Raw genomic sequence first — 23,353 nt, forward strand, 5'->3', positions numbered from 1 at the left:
TGTCCTTAAGTCTAATAGGTTTCTCAATGTGAGAGAGAGGACTAGGGTAATTGTAGTTGACCCTTTTTGTCTTGGTTTATCCATATCAAGAATTTAGAGAAGTTAGGAGTCCTAAATTATAAAAAATTGGGGTTTAGTAAAATGCACATCTATTGCATATAAATTGTTCTGGGACTTTCATGAATGGGGAACCAGCTCAAACTAAAAATAGTGTTGACAGTAATGGAAAAATCCATGCTGAGGGACCTGAGTTATAAGGAGGATATTAAGGAATCTTGACTTCCTAGTAAAAAACTCATTAATTCCCTTTCATAACACCTGTATTTGAAGAGCCCTGCAAAGCTCATCAGTTTTTGCTGATGTTTAAGAATCCTTTAGATTCAGACGGGGGGAGGGGAAAGTGCTGGTTTGTCTGAGCTGTTTTTTTGTGCTAGCCGTGTCCCACCTGCAACCTGTATTCCCTGATACTTACTTAACTGTGTATTTGATACTAAAAATTTCTGGCCTCTGAAGTGACCAAGTAATTTTTATCCTCTTTTGAGAGATCTCATCAGCATGCCTATATAAAAGATGATACTTTTAGTGGAAGATCAGACCTGTGGATCAGTCTGAAATATTTGTGTCCTCTGTCTTTGAATTATATGCAGTGGATATATTTATTTCTTTTCCCAAATACGCCTGGAGCAGTTGGTGGGATTTATTCTGACTCATTCATATGCCATTCACAATTTTAGCTTTGGGCATTATCACCTATGTTGAGATCCATATCTTTCTATTTGAAGGAAAAATGTTTCCTGTGTATGTATTTCTCACTTGAGATGGTGCTGCAGTTTCCTGTTTGCCAGAGCCAGTAAGTTAACATCAGTCTCTCACCTTTGAGTACAGTTTGGACAGCTGCTTTGGGACCTAGGTGTTTGGTTTTCCTTAGCATCAGAATGATAGCCAAGAGCTCTGCAAAAGTACAGGCAGTTCACTTTGGTGGATACTGTGCTAATTTTCAAATACTTTTGGGAGATAAGGCTACAACAGTGCTATTTGTGCACATATTTACTGCTGTTAGGATCCCCTTCGGGAAATAAAGATTTTGAAGATTGTTGCCTTGAGCTTACACAGACAATAGAAACAGGTGCAGATGCAATGTTACTGACAAGTGGATGTGTCAAAGCTAGAATATTAATCTGAGAATCAACCCAGCTTCTGTAAACTGTTGGTACTTAAAAAAACAAACTAAACTAACAAAACAAGCAAACCCGTGAGAAAATCGGCAGTAGCTTCCTTATTCCATGTGATTAAAGAACCTCTGCCCTCCAAAGAGGCTGTTTTCAACTTTGCTTTTGCAGTACATTTTATAAGAATGTTAAAAAGGTTCTTTTATATAATCCCTTAGATTGCTAGTAAGTGGGATGTTTAGCAAGTAAATTCACTTGATAGATGATTTTTTTTTTCCCCTTATTTCTGAGTATTATACTTAGGTTCAATTCATCCAGTGTTGTTTTGATCTTTCTTTGGACAACTGCAGTAACAAGTATTTATTATTTCCATTCCTCATTTTTCACCTTAAAAAAAAAAATGAAGAAACTTGTTACAGAAAGCCCCCCCCACAAGATTCTGCATGCTTTTAAAAGCAATTCTCATTCCTATTACATGTATTCCTTAGTGCTTTGATAGTCTCTTCCTACCTCTTTTCTTTGGTAGATGATACTATTCTTTCATTAAAAAAAGAATCCTTTCTATATGTGTATTGTTTTAGGATTATTATAATCAGAAACTGGTTTATATTTTGAACACAAGTGGCTCAGTAATTTGGATTCATAGTGGTAATGCATTAGAAATATTGAGAATATGTTGTGTGTGGGTTGCATGGTGTTTTTATTTTCTTTTTTTTTTTTTATACTCCCCCCCCCCCCCCCCCCCCCCCCAAAAAATAAACCAAAACCAACACAGCCAAAAAAAAAAATAAAATGAAAAAGCAAAACAAACGCCAAAAAAAACCTGAGCCAAACCCCAACATATGACAGGCTGTATTTTGTTGCCTGATGTTCTAACAGCTGTTGGGAAAAACTATGCGTACTTCTAAATTCATCTAATTACTCTGTATGTGTAGAGGGTAATTTCCTCCTGCTGCCCTAAGTTTAAAAGAAGAATATGTGCAGCAAAAGAAAAGCTGAGAAGCCTTTTTCCTTAACTCCCAAAAGATTTGAGACCTGAGGAGGAGGATGTGGATTTCAGAGTTCTTGCGAGAATCCCTGCCGCGAGTGCTGGTACAAGGGCAGAATGCTCTCCTGAACACTGAGAAGTTGGTTGACAAGGCTAGGCCAAAAGATCTAAAGGGGGTGGAGAAAAGGAACTGTTTACAAAGTCTGTGGATTTCAACGCTGAGCACTGGGCAAAGTTGAATGAAATTGTTTCATTGTCAGGAGAATGGAAACAAGCTGTTTCAACGGCTAATCTGCTTTTAATTTGACACATTTCATGTGTCAAGGTTTCTTATCAGCACTACACATACCTTTTCAAACTTCCACGTAGTTGGAGTTTTACATTTGGTGGACCAGTTGACGTGCATTTATTTGAGTAAGACAAGTGAAAAGATCTGAATTTCTGCTGTCCTGTACAACCCCTGGTAGTTTGAAGCTATGCCAAATCCACAAAATGCTCAAAAGAGAATTGGATTATGCTCACACAGGTCACTCTGAAATGTTCCATTTTCCTTTTTTCTCCTGCACCTCAGGTCTACTTCACTTGAATATTGTAGAACCGTTTTGTCTGCCACAAATAACTGAGTCTTACTACAGGAGAAAAATTTGGACTCTGATAGTAGTACTAGTACATATTTTTTTACTCCTATATGTATGAAGCGAGTGTTTTGTAGTGTACTGCTCTAAAATTTTTTTTTTCATTGCACGGCATCTGTTTTCCTGCAGGGCTATTTTAGGTAGGTGCTTGCATTAAGACCCACATGAAAGCAATGTATATTGTAGACTTCTGTATTTTGAATTTGGTATTTACACGTATCGAGAATGATGTCAAAATCGGAATACATTTTCATGTTAAAGTGTGACATTATTCCATCTGGTTTAGCAACATTTTATATCCAGTAAACAAACCCAACCCTTTTGTCAAGACAATTTCTGAAGGAGGGGCACTCAAAGAACATTAAGCCTTTTCATCTGCCTAATGCTCTACCAACGCTGTGATTAATCTTGGGCTTGTCTACACAGGGAAATTACTCTTGAATGAGGAGGTATCAGAGTTTTAAATACTACAATGATTCTAGGACAGCTCTCTATTTGTACTTCCTTATTTTGTATTGAGAATGCTCACGCATGGGGAAGTTACTGGAAAACAATTGTTACAGAATAACTTGTCTGTTTTAATGTCCCACGTAGACAAGCCTTTAAGGTTTGTTCTCTCCTACCTGCTACCCTTTCTAAGTTCATTTCTCCTTACAGCTGATGTAACTCAAACTCAATTTTTTTTTTTTCTTTTGCTATTCAGGATGGTACCCTAGAGGGAGCCACACATTCTAGCAAAAGGACTTTTCCTCTTTGTCGTGGCTATACCACCTCTCCTCTTGTCAACTTAGCTCATTCATTCACTCTTCTTCAGGATGTAAACCACGTATGCAAGTTATCCTGACATTGCTGTGTGAGATGGGAGAAGGTGATTACAAAAGATTGTAATATACCTTATATTATGCACTTGTTATGTTGCATACCTTTTTTTTTTTTCTTTTTTTTTTTGTCTAATTCTTGCTAGTGGACCCTGATTAACTCCTCATAAAGAAGGTTTCCATATATCCTGAAAATCAGCTGTAGTTGTTCCCAGACTGTGCCTTTCTGCCTGGTGGCAGATGCCTCAGGCCATTCCTGAAATTCCCAGGTTTGGCCTGCATTGCAGATGCTCAAGTCTTCTGTTTGAATCCATTGTTCTACTGAGACTCCAGAGAAGCACTGTGCATCTGTGATTTCACTGAGCATCAGACCATCTTAAACACAAAACCAGGTTTATCCAAGCAGAGCAATGAATTCTTGGAAATAAACTGGAACAAAATTTGCTTGCCCCTCAAAAGGGGAATGAAAACAGAACCCTAGTAGGTGTGTAACAACTTGTGTTTCTCTTTTAATTCTCTGATATTTTGGTTGGATTTGGGAGCTGGCAACCTAATCTCACTCAGTGGAGCCCTACAAATGTACGTAACCTTTGCTTCTTTGAGTGGGTCTTTCCTCCTGTTCTCTGCCCACCTTTCTGTGCATAGAGTTCCGATGCCTTCCTTGCTTGGCACCTTTGTTCTAGCTTGAATGGACTTCCTAGTAGCTACTGAATTTTTTTTTTTACTTGAAGTGGCTGTAAAATAGCACTGAAATGTGAAACTTTTTAAAAATATACAGGTAATTGCAAGTGATGCTGCAGCAGTATCGGTGTAGGTACCTGTAGATGTTTCAGTGAAGGCAGGTTCTGTGGAAGAGAATATGGAGTGGTAGCAGATAGATGGCAAATACAATAAAAATGTCTCAGGGCTGGCTGAGCAGTCTCATACACAGTCTTGTTTGCTCCCCTCCTTGTCGGACTGTACAGTAATGCCTGTGTAAATCAGACATTGGAAAACAGCTTTTCCTCATTGTGTGGTGTGCTTGCAGATCTTTAAGTGCAGCTGGATGGGGAAAAGTTTGTGCTGAAACAGTGCCAGGTCTCTCTGTGCGGGTTCCAATGAGGTAGCAGTTGTTGGGACTGGTTTGTACATGATTCATATCACTGAGTTGCTTAAAACTATCCAGAGATACATCTCTTGATGTAGATCAGTTGTGGTCTTTGCTGCTCCCTGTTTGGGTCCTTACAGCAAAAACACGACGAGCTAAAGCCATATAAGATATATGGAAGTTTGCTTTAGATTTCTTCCTCAAACTATAGCTGCTGTTAGCGCCTTCTGTGCTGCATGATAGTTGTGAGAATGGCTTATTTCTCTCACTTGTCTCGGTAAGCATTGTGGAAAGGTTTAATTCCTTCCCCTGGTATATATGGACTAGAGTTTACATTATGTTCTGATTTTCTGTTGGTTATTTTCTCTGCCAAAACAGCACATGGGTAACGCAGAATTCAGCCTTCTGAATAAAAAGTAAATGGATTTGCTACTGTTTATATTTAACATGTCCTTGTCTCCCCTTTATTGGGGTTTGTAGAGAGGTCAGCTAAATGGTTTAATAACAGCGCTTTATATTACAAACAATGTGTTTCTTTGCTATAGGATTGTGTCCAATTCTAAAATTACTATTTATAGCCCTAAAGTGATGCATGTTCTGACTCTCTTTTCCTTAAGCCTTACCTTAACTAAAGGCATGGTGCAAGCATGAACAGGAAGGATTTAGAAAACGGTCTTTGAGGGTTGAGGTTAGACCACTGTTAAGCTCTTATTTTTGAAGAGGCAAGTTAAGAGAATGTTCTGAAGAGCATGTTGCACAATGAGCTGTGTGTAGTTAACCCTGGCTAGCTCCAACCGTAAGGGGTTTTCGAAAGCACATAGTGAGTGTCTGTTGACTAACTTTCTTTACCTAGTTCCGTACTTGATTAGTATTGTTAACATGTCTTGCTTCCCTCATATGTTTCCTCCTCCTCAGTCATGAGAATGTCTTAAATTGCAGTCTCTATAAAAATCCAAATAACTGCCAAGAGTGGTCGTTAATGTGAGGCTCTTCAAAGGCATCTAGATGAAAAAATATAAAATGAAATCGTGCTGTTACCCCAGTGCAACAGTAACAGCAGCCTGATTGGTATGCTGTTTGCAAAGACACACAAAAGTTTCATAAGTTACTGCTAGTGTCTTCTTTTTTTCCCTTCAGAAATGTTAGTAATGCCACTACAGTGGCCAGACCCTTAAAGATACCTAGGTGCCTAATGCCATGCTGAATTTGAGCGTTTGAGCCTTGTGAGAGGAGGTATTTCATAGACTGTATAAGAGCTTCCTTTGAGAGCAAAAGAAAAATTTGAACAGTGGAGACTGTCTTGATGCTTCTCTGTCTGAAAGTGCTTTTTGTGGTCTCTCTTTTTCTCCCTTTTCTCAGCCACTGAGCATCTTTGATGTCCAATTTCTGAATGCAGTTGGAGACCTGTTAGACCTCATTCCTGCATTATTTGAGTATTCTGCACGGGGTGGACAATGCAATGTGGAGCCAGGAAGCCATGGGAAATACCAGTGGGATATGGGTCACTGCTCTGCACTCATTAAGGTGAGCACCAAGAACTTAATTTCCAGTTACTGTGTTGATTTTTTTCAGTGTCATGAGTCTGCGTTTCTGGAGAAAAACGTAAACACTCTTTGTTGCATGCACGTAGAGAGACTCTAGTCAATCAAGGTGCTTTTATGCAGTTGTCATTGGTGCCTCCATAGGATTTTGGGTTCAGTTTTCCTTACTTGTGTTCAAAGGCAGGGAAAAAAAACCAAAACAAACCAAAACCACGGAGATTGACAATGAAAAGCTACTAGAATTACTAGAGAACGGGGAACTGCCACGGAGAGGAGACTGTTAGAGAGTAACTTGTTTCACCTAACCAAGTGAAGTCTGAAAGGGGGGTATTGTGCATGTCTGCAGATACATTGGGTGAATAAGCAAGGAGGGAGGGCAAGAGGATTACTTAAACTAAAGGGCAGTGCTAGCACAAGAACACATGGGTGCAAGTAGCTGAAGTTTTCTGTTAACAGTGATAGTCTGGAACAGCTTTTCAGTGGGAGTAATGACAGAAAAAACACTTATAAGCATCTGATACATCATGGTAGCAATTAAATTTTTCAGTTAAAATTATCAAGGATCTAGTCAACATATGGAGACTTCGTGTATCCCAGAGCAACAATATTCACCTTTGAGAAGCATTCATTCAAGCATTTGCCTTCAGAAAAAGGTTTCAGAGCTAACAACAAATCTTAGAACCAGGGAGATACTTTGAAAAGATATACTGTCAATATATATATTTTCCTTTCAGATTAAATTTACTTGCATTTGATTCTGTATTTTAGAGTCGCCTAGAGGCATTTTAACAGAAACAACATGTTCTATGTTGGATGTGTTTGCAGAGAGCTGATCTGAATGTGTAAATATAAGTGTTCAAGAGAAAACTGGGGAAACAAAACATACCATGTGATGCAGGTGTCCCAGAAAACCCTAAGCTGTTTAATTTTGAAAAATAACAGCTAATTAGTTGAAAACAACATACGGACAAGAATTATTTCCAGAGGTTTCAGAAATTCATCAAGTACATAGTTAAAAGCCCAAGAATCTGCTCCTTCTTGAACAATGCAATTAATCAAACTACTTAAAACAAGTTGTTCTCCCAGTTTCTATCAAGTACAAAACATGCAGAGTATAGTAGAGTCTGAAATTATTAATCTTTCTGGTTCTGTTTTCCAGGTTCTACCTGGGTATGAGAATATATATTTTGCTCATTCCAGCTGGTTTACATATGCAGCCACACTGAGAATATATAAGCATTGGAACTTCAATATAGTTGATCCAGACACTAGAACCAGCCGTGTCTCATTCAGCAGTTATCCAGGTAAAGTCAAGAAAACCACAACAATGTAGATATCCAAGATGGCATGGATCATCTTGCTGTCTTGCAGATGTCTTGCCTAGAAAAAAGGTGATACTTCAACAAGGGCTGGCTTCAATCTACCTTAAAACTTCTAGCAGCCAAGAGGACAAAATGTGATTTTCAATTTTCTGGCTTGAACATGATGATGTTGTCTTTTGTTGTTGATTAATCACCTTCAGTGCTCTGAATAGTACTAGTTAAATATTCTGTCTCTGGCACAAACATGCTGCTGTGAATTCTGCTTGTGTAGTCTGCAGTCATCTCAACTTTTGAACTCCTCACCTTGCCTGTAGCATTTGCATGTTTGGTAATAAGTTTTAAACACTTCTGTTTACCACTGTGGCATGACTTGTGCTGTAATGGGGTTATTAGAGAGTATCAAACACTAGCCATTTGAAATTATATCGACTTTTTTGGTGTTGGGTTAGCAAACTTTCGTTTATTGTGGTTTTTTTTTTTTTTGTGTGTGTTTGTTTTCCTCCCATCTCCCTCTTCCAGCTTCTTTATAAACTGTTGAAGAGGGGTGTATTTTTTTTATGCTTATTTCATGTTTTTTTTATGCTTATTTCATATAGCTAGTCAGAATATTGTAAATCTCCCTGGGAAGGTTAGGCAGCATATAATATTCTCAAGTTTCCTGGATGAATGTTAGAAATTGCCAGCATTTAATGTTTCAGTGTTAAATATGTACTCATGCTAGAGTAGCACCAAGAAATGTGAACGTGAAAAATCAAGGCATATCTAAGACTCTGGGTGAGTTAGCATTGCGTAAGTTTCTAAAGGTGGAATTTCAAATTCTAAAAATTTTACAGCGATTCTTGGGTGTTTTGGTATTTTTAAGTGACATATGTGCTGTAGGAGACTCTCTCATTCTGATAAAATTTTGTTGGTGGTTGATTTCAAAACGTGCTTTGTTGAATTACTGTGCTTGCATTACTGCAAAGGCAAGGGCCCTTCATGGCAGGGACTCCTGAGACTGTGACTGGGAAACTGTTTTGAAAAGCAGTTGCATGCAGCATTTTCTGACAGTTGAGATGTTTGCTTTGATAAAGCAGTTCTGGAGAATGCCTGTTAAGTGTACAGCCTTTCAAGAGCTTGGATTATCTGTGATTCCCTTGGAGGAATTTTGCTTGCTTGTTGCAAGGAATTTGGCCAAGCCTGTGTAACCTGGTAGGAAGTCAAGGTTTCCGTCTGAGCTCGGTTCATCACCTTGCGTGTACAGAAGGTTATTCTGGATCTCAGGTCTCAGCAGAAATACTAGTGAGGATAGTACTATCCTTCAGGAGCATGTGGCTCTGTTTAGCAACTGTTGGATGCTGCGTGGTGCTGCACGTTCAAAACTGGGGATCAGGATCAGCCGTGCAGAGCATTTATGATTTTATTTGTAGTGGGTGTCTATGGTGATGTCTCTGGATTGTTCCTTTTGTGGATTCTTTGTATAAAGTGAAATACAAATCTTCTGTTTTGGTGAGATTGATAAAGCATGCTGCATGGGAGGATACCTGAAAATCAGCTACTACTACACTGAAATGGTTGGGGTCTGTTCACTAGTGTACGGAATCTCAGTGTGCTTCCCTGAGACTGAGGTCTGCAGAAGTGGCTTATTTTAAAGCTTTCTTGTGCCAGGTAGACACTGACACAGTGATGTGGCAAGGTGTACTTCTACCAGCAAAATGTGAGAACACACAGTTCCCATGGCTACAGTGAAGTTTGAGAGACCTGCGGTATGCAAAGTGTACTCACTGACTGCCTAATTACAGGATACGATCACAAGCACTAGAGGAGTATGATCCATTGACTACAGCAAATTACATTAGCTGTGGGTGTAGTTCACAAACTTGCAGTTTTCCAGGGGATGAGTAAGCTCCAAAGCACTGGCCTGGTAATGATCTAGGGACATCACGTAGGAAGGAGGGAACTGCCAAATTCCTCTGCTCCATGTTGTGGTGAGTTGAAGCCTTATGTTGTCAGGGCATCTGACCATGGCATCTGCAGCTCCTGGCCACAGTTCAACTTGATGCCTAACTTCTCCCTGCCTGCGAGTTCCCACTCTTATTCTCTGTCCTGATAGACACTACGAACCAGTAAGAAAGACTAAGCTAATAAGCATTCCTGAATAGCAACGCAATCCTAATATAGATAGAAGTATTGCCTTTTGGAGGAAACAGAGCATTAGAAGACGTGTCCTTCCAGGCCTTCAGTGACACTTAACTGAGTAATTCAAAGATTTCTGCTGTCCAGCAGGCTGGATATGAAGTAAAACTCTTCTGCTGTTCAAAAGCTGTGTCAGAAAAGCTTCAAGGAGTCGTTTGCCTTCTGAGAAAGAATGTGCCAACTCCCTGATTTCCCCTGGGGTCACAGAGTAAAACTGTCCAGATGGTTTATTTACTGAATTTCAAAAGACAGGCTACTACACTGCAAAAATTAATATTTGTTGTGACTCAGTTTAGAGGATCTAAGAGTATTCACTAACTGTGATGCACGTCAGCATGTGCATTATGATACAGCTAGAGGGCCTTGTGCTACCTTGCTTCTGCTGTGACGGAGCAGGTAGGAGGACAGGCAGGAATTGCAGTCTGTCACAGCTTCCCCAGCAGTTCCCCCACATTCCTGCCAGCATGCTCAAATGTCCGCTGTTACAGCATGTCCTCTTTGCTGCTTTGTCCCTTTCAGAGCAACAGCAGTGCTGGAGAGGCATAGTCAAGTGGAAATGAATGGTAGTTGTAATCTCTGCTTTTGCAGAATGATATAGCCACTTGCCGCTCGTTTCCATATTAATCCTAATCCTCACTTGAGCTCTACTCAAAGGTTTAGTTTTCTGTTCTGTTGAAAGCATCTGTGCAGAGCTGCATGTAGGGCAGCTCTATGAACCTCTGGAAAGGAGAAATGTCTCATGAATGCTTGGGCACCCCTGACTTCAGTGTCTTGCTCAAGCTCTGGACATAAGTACTTAATGTGGTTGGTGAATCTATGCACAGCAGAGAATTTAAATTGTACAGACACGATACAGTTGCTGCCAAATGTTGAGTGAAGCTATGCTTATTGGGGGCGTGGGGTAAGAAATGCAATGACAGAGACTAGGTAGGTGCTGTGTTTTGCAGGACATATCTAGTAAAATATCAGATAGAGAGCCCCCCTGCCTCATGTAGTCACTGCTCTGCACTGCCATGTTGAGGTATTCAGAGAAATGAGCCCAGTAACTGATGAAATATGCTGTTTTCCTTGGACAGCAGCTCCCAAGATTTCTGTCTACTTGGATGGACCTCTTCTTGAACAGTTATTTTTGAACCCCATTTTAGAAAGGAAGACTACCCTTTGGGATTAGTGGGGTAGTGACCTACTTTCTCTGGACTGAGCTAGTTTTATAAGTTCCTCTGATTTTAACTGTTCAAGCAAAAGAGTTGAAAATAACTTTACTGCCACTTCTGCGCCTCTGGTTTGCTGTCAGGATCTTGCTTGATTGAGACAGGCTGTGATATGGGAACAGGATGGCACAAGTCATCTCGATGGATGGCTGTACGTGTGTTGCTAAAGCAGGAGAGAGCAGTAACACACGTCCCTTGCTTTGAAGTAATCCGGTGTTAGTGCAGGATCAGAAAGTGCAGTGTTACCCTTCCCCACAGCCTGAGCAAGAGCTAGGAGGAACAAAACATGGAAAGGGCAGTAGCCCTTGTATTCAGAGGACCAGCTTGCTTATGAGGTATTGCCTGACCATTTCTTGCTTCCCTCCAACATCTGTCTAAAACCTGCAGGGAAGCAAAGGAAAGTGTCTGATGCACTTTGGAGAAGAGAGGCCAGAGCTGTAGCATGGGACGTGCTGTTTCTTAGCACCTAGGAGAGGTCTGCAGGTGGAAGGAAGGCAGCTGGCAGGAGTTCAGTCCTGGCATGAGAAGCAGCTGCTGATGGGATTAAGAAAGCTAATCCAGAGAAGACATCTCCTTTCCCATTGTCAAGTGTGTTTATGGCTCAGAGCACTGAGCATCTCAGCTGGGAGCTACTCTCATCCCTGTGAGGCGATGGCTAGACCTCATGGCTCTGACTTCCAGGCTGTAATGCTGAACCTTTCTGTACTTGAGCGAGCACAATGACGTTTTAAAACAGCAAAAAAGCCGATGCCATCTGGTTAAGAAAGCAGCAGCCTATCTCTTTAGTAACAATAGATACCAGGAATGTGTTACCCCCCCACATACTCTTTGGTGTGCTGACTCTGGAGAACACTGTGGCTCAGATTTCAAAAAATATTTAGCTTTGCTTGGCTGTTTAATATTGTAATGATGAAGGAAACTCCAGACTCTGGAAACCATTTTTGCAGTAAAGGTTAGAAACCAAATCTAAATGGCTCAGACCCAGAAGATGCAATCAGAATTCCTTTTGCTTGTTTCTATGTAGAGTCAGGTTCACTGGAGAGAGGGGGGAAAAACCAAACAAACAAAAAATTGTTTTGAGTGTTGCTGATAAAAATCTGAGATGGGTTTACAGAAAAAATAGGTGAACCGTACAGTGAGATAACATTTGACATAAAAGGCGTTTTCAGTTACAACAGTCTCATACATACTTAAAGAGACAGTGACACAAGAGGCCATAAAATATCTGCTGCTATCTCTAGGCTTCACCCAGGTTTTATTTTTGTGAAGGTCTTTGCCCTGGGTAAACCTCTTGTTTATGTTTTAACTTACCTTTTTTTTAGGGGGTGCCTATGTTTTAAGTTAAGATGGTGTATGTTGTTTTGGAATAATTAGGCTAGTAAGGGTGCATCATGGAGGGCATGCTGTATTATAAAACTTGGTAAAGACTGAGGCCCAGAAGCAAATCCCCATGTTTTCAGTTTAGCTGAGTTTTGCAATTTATTTGAATAAGAGTTCAAACTTTGGTTAATTCAGCATTGTGCCTTGTGTTGACGCTTGCTTTGAGTTGAGTTTTTCTGTTTTATCTCAGCTGTTAATTGAAAAAGAAGAAAAAACTACTTGGTTTATTTTGAAGTAGGGGAATTGACTTACAATTCTAATCACAATTGTTTAACAATTTCACTTTTTGTCCTCTTTGGGTAAGCACTCAACTTGTTACACAGTGGCTTATTGCTGGAATACCCCATGGCTTTGTATAAAATAGACTGGTAGAGCCAGGTTTAGAGTGCTTATCTTCTCATCCTTACTTGAGAGAGAACTATGCTGTTGACATACATAATTTCTTGACGCTCTTTTTCTGTCTCCAAGAACAAAATGCTAGGAACCACAAGCTACCAGGGTGCTCTGTCTGCTCTATACTGACATATTTTTAGAGAACAGGTGACCACAAAGTATATTTTCCTGGATCTGTTCTGATTTGAGAACTTGAGACTTTAAAGAAATCTTGCTGAAATGGAGCCCTTAAACATTACTTTTGCTTGAAGGAGACCTGCCAGGAATAGGAGGCAGAGCTGAGACATCTTTCTGGCTGTGGTAGATTGCTAACCTTAGTTTGTTTGCAGAGTGCATTAATAAAGCTTGCTGTAGAAGATTTCATAGTGGAACTCAACTATTACAATGTTGCACAGCATTTTAGCATTTTGTACTCTTTGAAGAATGATACCATTAAAAACTTATTAGCAAGCGACCAGGTTCTGGATGACTTCCCCCATCAGGAACTCAGTTAACAACCTTTCTTCCGCAACTTGGCAACCCTCTAGTTGCTGGGGAATCTCAAAGTCAAGCTATTTCTGCTTTGTGCGTAGTCACCATGCTATCCGTGGCATTATAGCTGATATTTGCAGTGCTCCCTTGCCACCTCCTGGCATGAGTTCTGCAATTGGACCTAGTACTTCTGTTGGCATGTTACCTGGAAGGGAATCCTGCCCAGGGATCTATTATTGTGTTGAGTTTGCAGGGCTGATAGGCATAAAAAGCCCCAGTGACTACATGTCAGAAAGAGGAGTAGGTAATGCTTCTCTGATACACAGAATGTGGTTTATGATTTAAGAGGTGCCCATTTCTTGGAGATGCTGTTAAGAATAGATAGACTGGAAAAGATTAAATTAGAATGAAGATTTTTTTTTTTCTATTTGGCTTGATTTAGTCCAGAAGGGATTAATTTAAATGAATACTTGTCCTTACAGAATAAAAATCTAAAACTGAAACTGGCTGATGAAAATCTCTTCATGAAGTTTGTACTTTTGTTTTGGTTTTCTTTGTTGTATTTTTTAAAGGAATTTCTTTGTTGGAAACAAACACTCACTAGGCATTTATAGTTTGTAATCCTCAGCATAAGAATAAAATACAGCTTGACATATGAAGGAGAAACTTCCAAGCTTGGGATGCAAACATGAAGCACATATTCTAGACAAAGAATTAGGTTGTGTGTTGAAAGCATGACAAATGAGAAACTGTACTGTCATCTTCAGTATTTGCACAGTTTGATTTCAAACGCATACACGTTGACTCACTCATATCCTCATGGCTTGTCTCTATTTTGTTCTTTATCAAAGGTTCACAAAGATAACAAATTTTGTATTATTGCTGTTTAAGGCTTTTTGGTGTCCCTGGATGACTTTTACATACTAGGCAGCGGCTTGGTAATGTTGCAGACTACCAACAGTGTCTTCAACCAAAGCCTCATGAAGCAAGTGGTGCCTGAATCCCTGTTAGCTTGGCAGAGGGTCCGCATTGCTAACATGATGGCAGATGGTGGCAAAACCTGGGCAGAAACCTTCTCTAAGTGCAACTCTGGTAAGTATACTTCCATGTGAATCTTAAAAAAAAAAAAAAAAGGTGTGTTCCCTCCTTTTCCACCTTGTACTCTTTTTGCTTCCCCAGGCAGGACATGTAACTCTCTCTGCTCTCTTACCTAGGGACATACAACAACCAGTACATGGTGCTGGACCTGAAGAAGGTCAAGCTGCAGAAGAGCCTCGATGATGGAGCATTGTACATTGTTGAGCAGATCCCAACCCTTGTGGAGTATTCTGACCAAACAAATGTTCTTCGGAAAGGTAGTAACTCCTATAGTGGTTACTGATTTAGGAAAGCCATCTCTTTGTGCCAGCTGATGGAGAATTGTGCTTCAGACCGGGAAAGGTATCAAGTTAAAAAGCCTTGCGTGAGCATCCCTGTGTTGCCAGATCTATAACATATTAATTTCTCCTGTATGCTGTGGCAGAAATGTGGTGAGCATCTGTGTTTCTTAGAAGCAGTGGAGGGAAAAACAGACCTCCCTCCCTCCCTCCCTCCCTCCCTCCCTCCCTCCCTCCCTCCCTCCCTCCCTCCCTCCCTCCCTCCCTCCCTCCCTCCCTCCCTCCCTCCCTCCCTCCCTCCCTCCCTCCCTCCCTCCCTCCCTCCCTCCCTCCCTCCCTCCCTCCCTCCCTCCCTCCCTCCCTCCCTCCCTTTGTTTCTTTCTTCTATTATTCTGCCCTGTCTTAGAGAGCTGTGAAGAGAAAGGTGAGGTCTATTTGAAGCAGTACTAAATAACCAATGCTGTGGGCTACTTGAAATGTTTGAGTGGGTCACCCTTCAAGGAGATGAACTTTCAAATATGAGAAGTTCTCTGTTAAAGTCAGTTCCTGAACTTTTCTGGAGCTCTGTTACCTGATAAGTATTTGCTGTTTCAGAGATTCCTTAATCCCACAGCAATGCTAGCAATAAGTTGGTGGTAAGCAAGCAAACAAAAATATGGGTTAAGCAAAACCACCAATGTCAAGTTTCATTCACAAGTGTTCTCTAAACATTTTGTGTCACCATCTAGAAGCTTGAGTTCATTCCACAAATTTAAGTGTATGCCTGGTGCTTTGTGCTCCCTTCTCCCATCACATGGTTAAGAGGTGAATTAATGAATTGCTCTTCATCATCAAAATGACTAGAAATACACTTATGTTAGCAGCTGGGGTGGTTTTCCTTTGGAATTTTTCCTTGTGTCTGGCTCCTTGGAAGTTCTGTCTTGTTTTAGGCATTGCCACAATGTCAGTAGGGCTTTGAGGTGTTTCTTACTGATCATTTGGAAAAATCCCATGCTCTCCCTTATGCTTCTCTGGCTCCTTTATCTGTTGAAGATGTGAAAGTAGGCTGTTGCGCCTTACCTGCCAGCATCTGTGTGTACTTCAGGTGGTGGAATGTCCTGGGCTCCTCTGTGCTGTCTTGTGGATTGTGGTGCAGACAAAAAAGCCAGTGGAGACCCTTCTAGCTCTGGCACTTGAGGCAGTGCAACCACGCCACAGCAGTGCTGCACCCGTGCAGACAGGCCAGGCTTAGAGGGTTCCCCGAGTTCCTTTTCAGCAGTGACTTGAGAGCTGCTGTGTGGGATTCCCCGTAGGACTGAGCCCAACCCCTGGGCTTGGGCAGGCAGTGACCGCTGAGTCCCTCCTAGGAGATCTTGTGGCTGCTCCGCTTTGGGAAGTGGCAGCATGTGTTAGAGGTTACATACTACTTTACGTTTTCAGTATGGCTTTTCCCAGCACCTCGTGTGTATTGGATAATGCAGCAGTCAGTCTCTAACTTAACCATGAGAAGGGCAGCCCTCAGCACACAGGGTGGGCTGAGCACCACAGGGCTGCTGCCTTAGAGCCCCCAGCTGCTGTAAGCCAGCACTGCTCCTGCAGGCAGCCGATCTGGACCCCTCTGTGCCGCTCAGGACACTGGACGAGTACCACTGAGGCCCCTGCCCTGTTCCCTGGTGCTCGGAGCGGCCCAGCTGAAGGAAGTTTGACTTTCTCAAGAGGCATATTGGCTTAAAGTGTTTGTAGAGTATCCGACCCTAGTATACTCCATAACTGTGTTATAGCTGGTATCCAAAGATAATGCGCTTCTCACACTCTGGCCTGCTCAGAGTGAGTTTGCACCAGCATTGGCTTTTTTAAGTCTTTTCAAGCATAAACCTAGAAACAACAAAGAACGAGAACTGAGTTTTCAAGTGAACAAAGGCAGGCATTGCTGTAGTAAGCCCTATATCTGAGGAGAAGGAAGCATTTTCTTAAATGAGCTTGACAATGGAAAGATTTTTTTTTTTTTTTTTTTTTTTTTTTTATGGCTTCTGCCAGCTTGTCTCTTAGGCCAGTGCAGGTGAGTTCTAAACACCAGGAATCTCTTACGTTGCCCTTTCCAGGCAAAGATGTCAAGGTGCTTTCTGTTTGTTGCCAAGGAATACTTGGGAATCCTCTAGAGGAGGTGGAGCAGAGCAATACTGCCTCTTGTATAGGGCTAGGGCACAGGAGTGGGCTGCAGTTCACATTTCCTGATAAGTAAACAGTGCGTGCATTTCAGAATCAAAAGCATCAGGTCAGAACTGAGCATCTCTGTCTCTTTCACATACACCTGATCTTCCCATTGCTCTCTCTATTGCTGAGGTCTCTTCCTCTGACGGGCAGGAGGAGTTTTGTTTCAGAGAATTTTTGCTGCCGCCTTGTCATCCCCCTCACCTCCCCTTTCAACCTCACACCATCTCTGACTCGTTTTTGTCACTGTTCATCCCACCAGGCCTAACATGCAGGTTTCACTGGCTCACGGCAGCCCTCGGGTAAAGCCTGCCTTAGGTTGGGTGCTGCACTGTCGGCACGGGTTGTGCAGCCTTGCAGAGCTTGAGACACAGAAGAGCTCTTGCTGGAGGAGAACTTCAGTAGCTCTTTCTGGTTTAGCAATTTAAACAAAGTTTTTCCAGGTGGCAGAAGCAGGCCCTCTGTCTGCATTGTGTTCACGTGAGACAACAGCACCTTTTTGAATCACAACTAAACCCTACTGGTTTGTAAGCCCGTGTAGCTGTATCCTCCGGCCTGCGTCGTCAGAGGCTGGCAAGTGTGCTCGCTTCTGCAGGACGCCTGTATTGCAACACATGTTTGCAGTGCCTGTTTCCTTCAGGTAGGCTCTAGGTCAGGTGAGCAGATGCCAGCAGACAGGGTGTTGCAGCATGCTGGGCAGCACCCGAGCTGGTCAGGCCTCTGCTCAGGCAGTGTTCCAGTCCTTATGCTGTCAGCATAGCTGTCCTGAGGGAACTTTGTGTGTATCGCTCCCAGTGAGTCCCAGTTGATTTTTTTTTTTTTTTTTTTTTTTTTTTCTTGAGCATTTTACAGCCAGACTCCTCGTGTGCTAGGCTGATGTTAATACCTGGAGCACTGCGTTTACTGGTGTCTAGATAGTAAAGCTCTAAGCCAAATCCTAGTGTGTGTGATTTGAGAAGCAACATTCCCCACTGACAACAGGGAACGCTAGTGCTTTGGAGAGAACCTGAAAGTGTGCTGCTCTTGGGACTAGCTCATGTTATGTACTCTCTGCCTAAACATTCCTTGGTCCTTGCCTTGCAAAAAAAAAAAAAAAAAAAATTAAATGTTAAGGTGTAGGTATCTATTTTTATTTCTTCCAAGGACTTGTTGCACCCAGATCCTGACCTGGATGGTCTCCTGGCTCTCTACAAGCTTTTCTGCTTTCTAGACTAGTCTTGTTTCAGGCAGTTGTATGTCACCTACTTAAAACTCTCTCTGGAGTTCTGGTTGGTAAGCCTGCTCTTTGGAGTTAACAAAACCGTAGGATTCACACTTGCTCTTGGAAAAGTTAGGGCAGGGCTCTGCTCTGCTGATCACTCCCTTCTTAATCCTCAAAGGCAGATACTTGCAAACGTGCAACTATCCCCCCATCTTTCTTATCACTGTGTGCACCCACAGCTCTCCAACCACTGCTGCACAAAGGAGGTGTGTGTGTGTGTTCTTTGCTGGCCTGCCTCCTCTTCATCCCTCTTAGCTCTGTGGTCTGTGCGTGTTTGTGTGTATCTGGCTGTCCCTCACATCTCAGCACGGTGTGTGTCGCTCTGCCTTGGTGAGATGCGAGGGTGGGAGGGAAAAAAGGGAGTGACTTTAAGCCTCTTGCTGGGAAGTTTGGAGGTAAATGATCTTACACTCCTGTGAGGCTGAGCAGGGAAACCTCTGCAGGAGGGCTGTGGCTGCTCTGCGCGTTCACTTCAGACTCTTGCAAGTCTTATTTCAGCTGTTTTTCAGGCTGAGTCCTCAGGGTGGAGGTCTGGGGGCGGGTTGCCTGGGTACAGTCTCTAGTGGTGTTATACTGGGAGTCAACACGGGTCATGCCAGTGACTATTGCCTTATTTTCTTGTGTTCAGACTAGTTTGGTGTGTTATTCCTTGACATGCCGTTAAGGCAATGCAGCATGGAAAATGGTTTGTTTTTAAGAAGTGCGTTCAGCTTTTCTAAGTGATTAACAGATTGGGTTTTGTCTCTGGCAGGTTACTGGCCTTCATACAATATCCCTTTCCATGAAAAGATTTACAATCTCAGTGGGTATGCAGCATATGTTGAGAAGTATGGCATGGATTTCTCCTATGAGCTTGCTCCAAGAGCAAAAATCTTCCGTCGAGACCAGGGCAAGGTGACCAACTTGGAAAGCATGAAGTACATCATGAGATACAACAGTAAGACATGTTTATATACTGTGGAGCTGATATTAATAAAGCAATGTTAATTTTATTTCTTGGATTGTGGTGGGAAGCTGCAGCCTCACATATGTATCAGAGTTACATTACCCTATACAGAGTACACACAAAGCAAAAAGATAACACCGGCTTACTGTTGAGGTAGGAAACCAGGCTAAAATTACTCTAACCAGAAGTAAGATTGGGTTCCTTCTAGAACTGGACCCTCGGGCTTGCAGTTTGTCCTTTCCAGAGAGCTTCTGGCACTCTAAGAGACTCTATGGACTGCTTTTACCTGAGACACCTACAGCCTGTCAATCTTGAAAGCCTTAAATCCTAAGCAACAGTTAGGTCAGATCAGACCAGAGAATTTAGTGTAAAACTTCAGGTCTTTTTTCCTTAATCAGGCAAATGATCTTTGGTAGGTAATGCTCTGTTCTGCTTTTCCTTGACAGGGTTCTTCTTAACTGGATTAAAGCCAGCTTAATTAACCTCTGGCTAAGACCATCTCTAAGTACAAATAGCTTTAGATGCTATAGTTTTATGCCCAATTACAGGGAGCATGCTGATTACCAAGCTTGGGGCTTGGGAGGCCTCTCCCAGGGTGGGGTATTGCTACTATTTGGGCCGTGAGTAGCAGCATGCTCACAGACCTTGAGGCTTGTCCACCTACCCCTACTACCTCGCAGCTGCTACAGTGGGTATTTGAAGGCTTTGCTCCTTGCCACTTGTCTTCCCGTTCTGGACTAAAATAAAGGTTTTCACCTCTGCATTTTTCCCTTCCCCTCTTCCCTTTTTCTTCCATTTCTCTGCTTTTTCTCTCCTGACAAAGTTCCTGCGAGCTTTCCTCACATGGAGTTGCAGATATTTGTGGTTAAGGTTGGCAGCGGTGCCCCTGAGAAGCAGATATGACTGTATGGACTTGGATTAGGAGCTTGTCTACTTAATGTCCCATCTTGAGCACTGACTTCTAGCTGGTACCTAGGGAGGAACATGAGCGATGTGATGGGCCTGTGCTTCTGCCAGCACATTTACCCAACTTTTAGTGGCTTGGGCACTTTGCATCAGCGTTTTGTGAGGGGACTAACTTGTTTTTGTTTCTTCCTTCCATCCCCACTACATTTTTTTCCCCAGACTACCAGCGTGATCCTTATGCTGAACACAATCCTTGCAATACCATTTGCTGCCGGGAGGACCTGAATCCTTCTTTTCCAGTCCCTGCAGGCTGCTATGACTCCAAGGTAAATTACCTCAATTCCAATATCTGCTGAATGTTTGCTGCAGCCTGTCTGTGCTCCTATCTGACCCGTGGCATGTTTCCCTGCACTAGGACAGGCATGGCCAGGCCTGTCTGTTCCCTCTTCTCATAATGTCTCAATGCTTGGGCAGATGCTGAGGTGGTAGCTCTCTGCACAGTCCCATCTCCTGTCCCTGACAGCAATCCTGGCACAGCGGCAGAGGACACAGGGGGAGGTATAGGAAAGAATTATGTCCATGGGAATTTGTGGTGTTTAGGGGTTAAACCCTAAAGCCTGGCAGCAGGAGAAGCCAAAGAGAAGGCTGAAATGAGCCTCCACGTCACTCAGAGGGTGACTGTTGCACAGCCTCAGCTTCCTGTTCATGAGGACTGTGTGGGTGCCTCCCCAGAACCCACAGGAATGTGTTTTCAGCCTCATTTTAGCTTTACCTTTACAACAGCTGTGCTCTCTAGTGAGTCATCCTGCTCCAGGGATCCTGCTCTCTCTGAAAGTGCTTTGAGCAAAGTTTGGTAAAGCTCACTTTGCTTTTCAGGGGGATGCGGGGAAATCCTTAGACCCACTCTCCTGGAGGAAGCAGTAGTTTTTCTAGGCAGCTTGTATGGTATTTCCACTGTGAGGTTCCGTATCTGAATAAGTCCTGAGGTCAGCCCTGTTGTAAGGTGCTTTATCCCATGGGGACGGGCCTGCTGCGTTTCTGGATCGTGAGTTTGACTGTTAGGGTGGGCCCTGTGGAGGCTGTTTTGGCAGTGCCGGTGCTCTGTGTCCAGTCTGCTTGCACAAGCCCAGGCCAGTGGCCAGAAGGAGCTCCTGGAGCTGGTTCTTACCAGATGAATCCAGAAAATTGTTGTGTAGAGGTGTCTGGTAAGGGAGTAGGTGAGTGCACACTGGTTGTGGTGCCTTTGCCAGCACAGTTAGGCAAGGGGAATGGGCTGGGCTGGGGGAGGACAGGGGACTTAGGAGGGGCATTGAGACAAACAGCCCAAAGCAGAGGCAAGACCTGGCAGTTATAAACACTAAAGGCAATTTTAGTGTCTCTGAGTTTGGGAAGATGGAACAGGCTGGGGACCTCGTGGGAGATAATGAAGGAAGAGGGCAGAGTCTGAGCAGCAATATTAACTATGTGCTGCCTTTTTTCCTTTTCTGAATTACCCTGGCAGCATCCCAGGGGACAGCCCAAGTGCTTAACACGCAGCAGAGCTTAGGTCAGACCCTTTAGGCTGCCTGCTGCAGCTCCAGCTCTTCGGGAGAGGCGCAGCCCCGGGGAGGATTGTCCCGAGGGCCGACCTGCCGCCTCTTCTCTCCCCCAGGATAGCGCCAGGGCTGGAGGGCAGCCAGGGCTTGTGCTTTGCTCCTGCCCTTCAGCACTGCCTGTTTTGTGGCTGAAGATGTGGGGAAGGAATGCTGCCTGACCAGCATGTGTTTCCCCTCGTTCCCTTGCTTTATTGTTACGCCGCTCTCCCAGAGCTGCTCCCGCTCTGTGGGGTGGCTGCATGGCAAACGCCCCAGACCCCCTTTTCCCCTGAACTCCCGTCCTTTGTTCCAGGTGTCAGATTTCCGCCTGGCTGCAGCGTTCACAGCCACTGCAATCAATGGCCCCCCAGTCCAGGGTGGTCTCCCTGTCTTCACCTGGAGACGGTTTAACCACACGCGACACCAGGGCCTGCCAGAGTCATACAACTTTCATTTCGTCACCATGAGGCCGATCCTGTAAAACCAGCATCAGTATTCCCAGATGAGATTTTTTTTTTTTTTAATGGAAATTTTAATTCTCGCGTGTAATAAATCGACCTGGATGTCCACATCTTTGTGCCTTACCTGCTTTCCCCTGTCCCGCCCGCTAGGCACTTTGGACTGACAGTGGCCGCCCCGGTGAAGCCCAGTGCCCGTTCTGCTCCTGGGAGCTGTTTGGGGGGGGCCCTTCCTCTGACGAGGCTCGATGGGGAGCAGGCGTGGCACCGGGGCACTGCTTTCCCGTGATCTGAGCCATCATCACAGCGGTGCCCAGCGCAGGAGTGAACTGCAATGCCCCCAGTGAGAGTGACCCGTCACTAGTAGCACCGCGGGACACGGTGGCCTTGTCAGTGCTGGCTGGATGTCTGCCTTCTGTCTGAGCAGTGCCTGCGGGACGTGCTGCAAAGTGCTTCTCGTCCGGGAGTGTCACTAGTGGAGGGAGTCAAGGCCGAGCTCTCCGTGGCAGGTCAGCGTTGCCTGTTGTCTACAGGGCCTGGCTCTCAGTGATGGTCGCGGAACTGCCATTGTGTCACCAAAGCACCCTGCGAAAGGTAGCGAAGGGATGGTGCTGGGTGGTTTCTAAAAGCAACCTGCTGCTTTTGGAAACACCCCCCACCCCCGTGCTCCTCCCCACCCCAGGCTGCAGGGCAGCAGCTGTGCCTGTCTGTGGGATGGGTCTCTTACTGGTCGGCCCACGCAGTTGTTCAGTGACCTCTTTGCCCGTGATGGTGAGATGGCTGTGAGGGCAGGGGCCGTACGTATTTCTCTTAGTTACCTGTGTTTACACTGAGGAGTTGAGTCACTGGGCTGTTTTGTGCTGGATGTTATATATGTAATTAAGTAAAACAAAATAAACAGCTCTTTCCTCATGGCCTTGCTGGTCCAAATTAAGCAGTGCACAGCACAGCCCTGTCTTAGGAAGGTGAAGAATGAGGAGAGAGAGGTTTTGATCAAGGCCCTGGAGTCTAGCTCCCTTCCTTGAGGAGGGAGTCACTGCAGCACGGGTGAGGTGGGTGAGGTTCTACCCTAAACGTCTGGCTGTCACAGCAGGGCTGATTTCTGCCAAGGGAAGAGGGAGACCAGAAGTCACAGCAAAGTTTTTGCCAAGGGCAAAAAAAATCCATGCAGGGATGCAGTGATTCGTGGGCTGGAGCAGGAGGAGGTAAGTGCGAGAGGGTGGGGAGAGCCATGTGCGGGGGGGTGGGAGTGGGTGGGATGCAGGGGCGGGGGAGCACTGTGTGAAATGACTGACTGACTGCTGAAGTACTCGCCGCCGCGCTGGGTTTTGTTGTGCCCTGCAGCTCTTGGTTGGGTAAAATTTGCTGAGCAGAATTTTTCAGCAGCGGTCCCCAGCCACGCAGAGCCACGTGCTAAGGGCGTGCGTCGGTGCAAGTGCCCGCTGCAGCTCT

General features: G+C 43.9%; 1 protein-coding gene across 2 annotated transcripts in view; it reads left to right on the forward strand.

The window, feature by feature from the left end:
- The window catches only part of PLBD1 (phospholipase B domain containing 1), a 40,415-nt gene extending 18,403 nt beyond the window's left edge, over positions 1-22,012 (forward strand). For both annotated transcript variants that reach the window (XM_042793355.1, XM_042793356.1), the window contains exons 5-11: positions 6,057-6,221; positions 7,398-7,542; positions 14,082-14,282; positions 14,405-14,545; positions 18,769-18,954; positions 20,089-20,195; positions 21,757-22,012. In XM_042793355.1, the coding sequence (XP_042649289.1) occupies positions 6,057-6,221; positions 7,398-7,542; positions 14,082-14,282; positions 14,405-14,545; positions 18,769-18,954; positions 20,089-20,195; positions 21,757-21,924 (1,113 nt within the window). In that variant the 3' untranslated portion in view covers positions 21,925-22,012. The remainder of the gene's footprint in view (positions 1-6,056; positions 6,222-7,397; positions 7,543-14,081; positions 14,283-14,404; positions 14,546-18,768; positions 18,955-20,088; positions 20,196-21,756) is intronic.
- The last annotated feature ends 1,341 nt before the right edge of the window (positions 22,013-23,353 follow it).

This window comes from Tyto alba, unplaced genomic scaffold, assembly GCF_018691265.1.
Source record: "Tyto alba isolate M040663 unplaced genomic scaffold, T.alba_DEE_v4.0 Super-Scaffold_2, whole genome shotgun sequence".
In the NCBI taxonomy this organism is placed as follows: domain Eukaryota; kingdom Metazoa; phylum Chordata; class Aves; order Strigiformes; family Tytonidae; genus Tyto; species Tyto alba.